The following is a 7182-nucleotide window of genomic DNA, read 5'->3' on the forward strand; positions in this document are numbered from 1 at the left end:
AATACATATATATTGTATAAAAACAAAAGAATTCGTATTATCTTCTACGGTTAAGAGGCAATAATCGAAATAATAAAAATAAAAAAAATTAAAACGAATTAATTTACTTAATGAATATTTTGCAATATAATTCAAAAGTATGTTTCAATTTGCGCAGGCTATTAGGTTTTGAAATAAATTTGCTCTGCTCCTTTGTGTTCTGTGTTTAAATCTAACTGAAATTCTAATTTTTGGCAATTAGAAAAAAAAAAACTTTTGAAAGTATCGTCCAAGCAGCAAACAAGTAAAGACGTATTGATAAATCTACAATAAAAAAATTGTAAATGATTTCATTTCGAAAGTAGTGCCAATTTTGTCTTGATGTCAAACGTATACTTAATAATTTTTACTGAAGAAATAGTTAATTTCAAAAGTTTTTCTATACAACAAAAATATATACAATATTACTTGTACATTATGAGTAGTTTACTTTTAATATATTTTCGCCATATAGAACAGATATAGCCACTAGCCGCGAATCTAAGTAATTGTGTTCTACTTCACATCTGTTTCCCACACCAGCTAGTTCAACGACTTGCTTAATGCAAGCGTTTCGAGGTAAATAGAAGACCACATTTTCACTAAATTGCTTGGCGATTTCCATTAGTTTCGATGCACCCGAAGGTTGTAAGTAACTTTCAATATCATAATATTCTTTTCGTTTATACTTTGGACCTCCCCAGGGAGGACTTAAGAAAACAATATCGCTACGAAAATTGCCTGTACGATCTATTTGCATGAAGTCTCCAATAATAAAGTCAATTTTATCGGCTACTCCATAAATTTTGGCATTGTGCTTCGCCATATTTATTTTTACAGGGTCGATATCTATTGCTATAACTCGCTTACAAGTGCGAGCGAATTGTATAGCATTTCCGCCGCAACCACAGAAGGCGTCGATAACTACATCACATGATAGACGTTCGGCCAAATGAGCAGCAATTTTTTCAGGTGTAACCGAAAACCAACTTTCGCAATCTAACCGAATGCCATCATCATATCGTGAAAATAGGGAAAAGCGTTTTCGCCAATATTTTAGCATTCCTTTATTTGCCAATAGAAAATCCGGTACATTTCGGAGCTTTCGGTTTTCCCTCTTCTTTTTAATAATCTTCTCTTTAATATCATATAATGTTGATGTTTCCTTAGCCTTTTCATCGAGATCTTTGGGTTTATTTTCTTGTAAATTTTGAGTGTACATATTTGCAAAATCTTCTTCCTGATCAGAGAAAAAACCGCTATACACGTGTTCCAAGTTATCGTATCTTTGGGAATGTGCTTTCCTGTTACTTCTGGCTTTACCAAATGCAGTGGGAAGTCCCAGCAGTTCCAATTGTGCGAAATCTTCCGTAAAACTATTATGTTCCTGAACTTTATCAGCTATGTACTCAATATTTTTTTCATCTAAAGATTTATGCAAATGTTTATAATATTCATAAAATATTAATGCGTATAACTGATATTGATCTATGTATATCTTTTTATAGTGCTCTTCCCAAATTTGAGCTCCTTTTTCCTCAGACTCATCAATTACTTTTTCGGAGTCATGATTTAATAAATCCTCCGCCTAAAAAGAAATTTTTTATAAACTCTTACATTTTTTTGAGACTCAATTCATATCATACACATTCTCCTTTACGTTGCTTATCCCAATATTTTTCAGATACAATGTTATCACCGTTTGAATACCAGAATTCCAAAAAATGTTTTTGTTGCTTAGACTCGTAGCTATCTGTAATAAAACGCCGCACGTATTCGAAGCCTTCAACCGCTTTAAAAATCTGATTGAAAACGTACAATTGAGGTTGACATCCAGTTGACTCCACAAAATATTGGTTCATATTACAAGCGGTTTTCTATTATGTTAAATGAATTAATTCAACAATCCCGGCAAAGCTCGCATTAATTTTTACAAATTTATTTAGTAGAAACAATTGACATTGTCTAAATTATGACTTATTTACCTGAGATCATACTTTTTTCACAAATACAGATTCCTCATTCTATATGGGTTTATTTTGTGGCGAACACGAGCATCAGAACAAATCAAAATTGACGATAAACTGCATGGTATAAGGGAGTAGCGAAAGTCCTATTCACAATAGTTTCGCCACCTCTGAGGTGTACGTTCACAATAAAACCAACATGATGGCCATGGTGAGTTAGGGTGGCGAGGGGCTAAAACGGGTTGCGCATAGCAGAAAACGCCTAAATAATTATTTATAAATATTTTAAATTTTGGTTAATAATTGATGTTTAATGCTAACAATATATAATATCATACCATGTTGATATAGGTAAATATGCGGCATATTTTTAAGCATTTTAAATAACTTATTAATGGGCAAACTGAAAATTCAATTTAACTATGAGTGGACGGGAAGAAATAACTATTGTAACAAAATTTGATAATATAAGTAATAATAATTTATATAATCAAAAAAGCAAAACTTATCATTGCCATACAAGTGATAATAATTCATTTAAACAATAAAGCAAAATTTATCATTGTACTTATATCAAGAAATTTTACTAGTGCTCTAATTTAAGTATAGATTTATTTAATCACAAATTTTATTTACGTTTTATATATCAGCAATTAATGGTGGATATATGTACAATAGTTTATTACAACTTTTGACATACAAAATTACCATATTATTATATAGTTCTTAGTTTAGTTTTTAAATATATAGACTTCTAAAATATATTATTTTTTGAAGTTGCAATATCTTTATAGTCTAAAATACGGTAGGCATATCAGGTAGTTGTCTCTGTATTTCAGCATGTATCCATTATAATATGTGCAATATTTTACATATAACTTTTTACATAAATCAATTACCATATTGTTATATAGTTCTAAATTTAGTTTTTAAATATATAGATTCCTAAAATAAATTATTTGTTGAAGTTGCAATATCTTTATAGTATAAAACATTTTATTAGGGTATAAAATACGGTAGATATATTTCTTTTTTAAAAAGTAATATAAAATTAGCTTGCGCAACACTGATACGTAATGCTCAATAGCAATACTGGCATTTGAAATTAATAACTTTTAGTCAAACGCTTTAATACACACCTGCTTATTGATAAAAATTCTTGCGTGAGCAGTTTTATCAGGAGCAATATTAAATTTTCAAATTTATAAACATTGCCTTCAGTTTCGTTGAATAAGCATTTTCTGCATCCCGTATTTGACATGGTTGCTTAATTGCACCTTACATTTTTCTGTGGTGAATATTTATTAAGTTACCACAGTTAAAAAAAGGCATAAATATATATCGTAATTATTCTGAAATTTGCCAATAATAGCCGCTTTTTTAAGAACATATATTAAAATAAACTTATTTTATTTTGAAAACATATTAAAGTTTTACATATAATCAATATTTTTTGGACAACTTTTTTTTTTTGCGGTTAAAAGTCGGCCATCTTGGCTATCAATAGAAACTCAACCCCTTAGCGAACTTTTGTTAAAAATTTACCGGAATGTGCAGCAGACACAGTTCTAATTAGTGCCCTTTCACACAGGGACTCGAAAGAGTCTGATACCAGTTTATTGTGGGCGAGGGGACGACGAGGAAAGACGAAGGGACCGTGCCACTCGTGTTCGGGAGGCACGCTTTGTGTTCTTGTTCGTAACAGCTCGCTGCTACCCTTTTCAGCATTCCTTTTCACTTTCAAATTCTTTGAATGGTTGCAAGAGCGCTCGGTTTCAAATGAATTCGATCGCAAATTTGAATTCTGTTATCTATTTTTTGTATGTAATATGCAAATATGTATGCATAGAATAATAGAAATATTTTCAAAAATTGTAAATAAGGAGAAAATTAAGATATACATTATGGAGTAAAGAAATTATGAATTTTTAATACGGAGTAAAGAAATTATGAGTTTTTAATACTTAAAGATTAAAAAATTCCTATTATAAATTTGGCCTTGAAAATATTAGTAGCGGATATTCAATACATTCTTGTGGATTAGGGAATTCCCGTCTTTAGTATTTCTTTGAAACTATTTAGCGGGTAGGTACTTGTATTACGCATATTGTTCTACCATATTCATGGTAATTCATTGCAAGCAAAATGTGTGACCATCATCTCAACATACAAATGAAATACGCAGCACGCAGTGTTGCGCAGTCGAACAGCACAAATATTTACGAAAATTTTGTGAAAAGGAATGCAGAAAAACTAGACTCGAGTTGCTGGACTCTCTTTGACTGTGTGAGTGCCCAGAGCGACACCAAAAGAAAATTTGAAAAAAATCAGACTCTTTTGAATCCCTGTGTGAAAGTGCACTTAGAGTGTTGCCGTGTAAAGAGCAATTAAGTGTAAGTTCGAACAGAAAACGTATGCTATAGAGAAGGTTCAATTGCGGACCAGCGTGTGAAAGTGAAACAACGAGAAGGTGCAAATTGAATTTTTTATGATTGGTTGGTTGAAAAATTGAGATCAAGGAGTTCACCATTTTCTGTAATATTTGCTGTTATTTAACAGAAATGAGATTTTATAACAACGTTCTCTGACAAATTACGTATCTCCCAACATAAAAAGAAAAATGAAGCGAAATGAATGAGAAAACAAAAAATACAAATGCCACCACACACAGAGAACGTATATCATAGAGAAGGTTCATGGTGTGCCGATTGTCAAAATGTTCCTCTTGACGGAGGGTTACTCGCCAACTTAAAAGGATCTCACCACAAACAAATTATAAGCGGATTTCACCAAAATTTTACCCCTGCGGAGCGCAAAATAGCAGAATTGAGCATTTTGAATGTTAAATGAGAAAAATAATGCTAAATTCAATGTTAAGAAATGTACGCCAACAGATTCGTATATTTACAATGCGCAAACGAATTTATATATAATTTTAAGATATTTTGCATATACAGGGCGGCTCACGAACCGTGCTACAAAAATAACCCGTTATAAGTTTCTTTTTAATCAATGCATTACATTAAATTTTTTTGTATTGTATAGAAAATTTTATTTTATTTTATACAATTAATAATTCCTCCATGCTCAGCCACGCATATGCGACACCTAATTAGAAAATTAATGCTGGCTGGAGGGTTCGTCGGGATTGCCTCAAATATCTGTCTAATGGACTGCTTCAGTTCAGTCAGATTTCTGGGTTTGATTTTGTACTCCTTTTGCTTGACATAACCCCATAAGAAAAGACCAAGCGGTCGCAAATATTCTTATACATATATATTTGTATAATTATGTGTGCATGTAAACAAATATGAAAGTATCCATTATAACTGTTGATTTGTCATTTTCCTTAAAAAATTAAGAAAAAAAACGTGAGATGCAACAAGACACAGGCAGATAAAAGGAATTGGAGGAGTGATACTTAACCGAGGCTTAATGAAAACATAAATCAAAGGAATATTGAATATTTTCTTTAAAAAGTTTCTTGAATTGTAAATCGACAAATATACTATGTTGTCACTTTTAATCTAAAATATTTTAATAATCATATTTGCGGGGTTGTCACTTTCCCCTTCTAGCGGGAATATCAGAAATTTGTTCAATTTATGATTTTTAGATTTTGCCATCGTCGTGAAAAGACGCTTGTAGGCAAAAGCATGCTCGGGGGGATGTGAGGGTATCTGTTATAATATTATGAAAGAAACGATGTTGCTTGTTAAACGTACGCCTGCGTTCATGAATGAAAATTGTTGTGTAATTTACTATAAATTTGGGCTTCGCCTATTTGGCTGACATATTGACTTGTGACGATTGTTGTTTTTGTAAAACAATGTTTGTAGTTTTCGCGGGTGACATATTTACATGCGTACGCATAAACTTATGTATGTATGTTGGTTTGTGTACGCATTATTTGTTCGGCAATTTTATGTATACATAGAATATGCGTGTACATATAAATCAATGCGCGCACATATAGTGTATTGATAAGTGATAAAATCATGATTTGAATTTCTAAATGCGTAAATTCAAATACGTACATACATATGACTATACAAGATTAATATGATAAAAGACGTACATATGTACATATACATATATTGTAATTACTATAGAGGAGACTTAAATGTCTTATCACTCCCACGAAGTAATACTTAATCAGGTGGTTCCGTGGGAGAGTCTTGAGTTGGGAGTAGGTTAGGTTTAGCGGATTAAAGTTCCGCACTTCGGCTTTCGATGCTTCCCCCTACTTAAAAAAAAAAAAAAAAAAAAACAAAAAAAAAAAAAAATAATATATATTGTAATAAATTTAATCTCTATTATTATAATACAAAATATTAATTAGGAATGTATATTAGGTAAAAACTAAATAATATTATTAAATGCCCAAATTGACTACAAATATTAGTATTAATTAGAAATAGTTTTGTATGCATTCATAAAAATTCGCAAAATGATATTCATATCAATAAATAAGAAAAAAGACTAGCCTGCAGCTGTAATATCAAAGCAAGTCTCTGAGCATAATTTTCATACAATGCTCAGCTCTCTGAGCTTAATTTTCATACAATGCTCAGCTCTGTTGACGCGCCACTGTTAAAATTTCTCCTTCCGAGCCAGATGTGGTGAAGTCCACTATTAAAATCTTGTTAGGTTTTGACAATTCACACGCTGGTCCGCAATTGAACCTTCTCTATAGCATACGTTCTCTGCCACACATACATATGCATGATTAATTTTTGCCATACAAACGATTTTTATGATGAAAAATTGATAAAATATGATTTTTTCGCACAAATGCTACATTGATAAAATATGAAAGATTTTGCAAGAAATGATATTTTACTATTTTCATAATTTTCTAATTTCAGTTGTTACAGAATTAATAATTTAAGTATGTACATATGTATGTACATCAATATGTTATATTATATAATATACTTGTAATAATATATTACCAATTATCAATGAAAACATATGAGCGCACTGCTCTATATGTAAGTATGTATGTACAAATATGCGTACGACCGCGCAAAATAAGTAATGCAAGTTAACGTCACCGCTCACACATAGCACTTAACTGTAAACATAATAGTTTAATTGAAAAGTAACTCTAAGCAATAGCAAAATATCGCCAATCACTATTTGTAAACAGATTTCGGTATTAAATTCTCAATAATAACAAAATCGCAATCCAATA

The 7182-nt window shown here is 31.2% G+C and overlaps 1 protein-coding gene across 1 annotated transcript; it reads right to left on the reverse strand.

The window, feature by feature from the left end:
• Positions 1–88: 88 nt before the first annotated feature.
• On the reverse strand, positions 89–2145 carry Tgs1 (Trimethylguanosine synthase 1). The gene is made up of 3 exons (XM_014242963.3): positions 2004–2145; positions 1665–1895; positions 89–1606 (listed from the first exon to the last, which is right to left on the reverse strand). Exons 2-3 carry the CDS (start codon positions 1878–1880, stop codon positions 455–457), a joined length of 1368 nt encoding a protein of 455 aa, XP_014098438.1. The 5' UTR covers positions 1881–1895; positions 2004–2145; the 3' UTR covers positions 89–454.
• Between the last annotated feature and the right edge of the window lie 5037 nt (positions 2146–7182).

The sequence above is a fragment of the Bactrocera oleae genome, chromosome 5, assembly GCF_042242935.1.
Source record: "Bactrocera oleae isolate idBacOlea1 chromosome 5, idBacOlea1, whole genome shotgun sequence".
Lineage (NCBI taxonomy): Eukaryota > Metazoa > Arthropoda > Insecta > Diptera > Tephritidae > Bactrocera > Bactrocera oleae.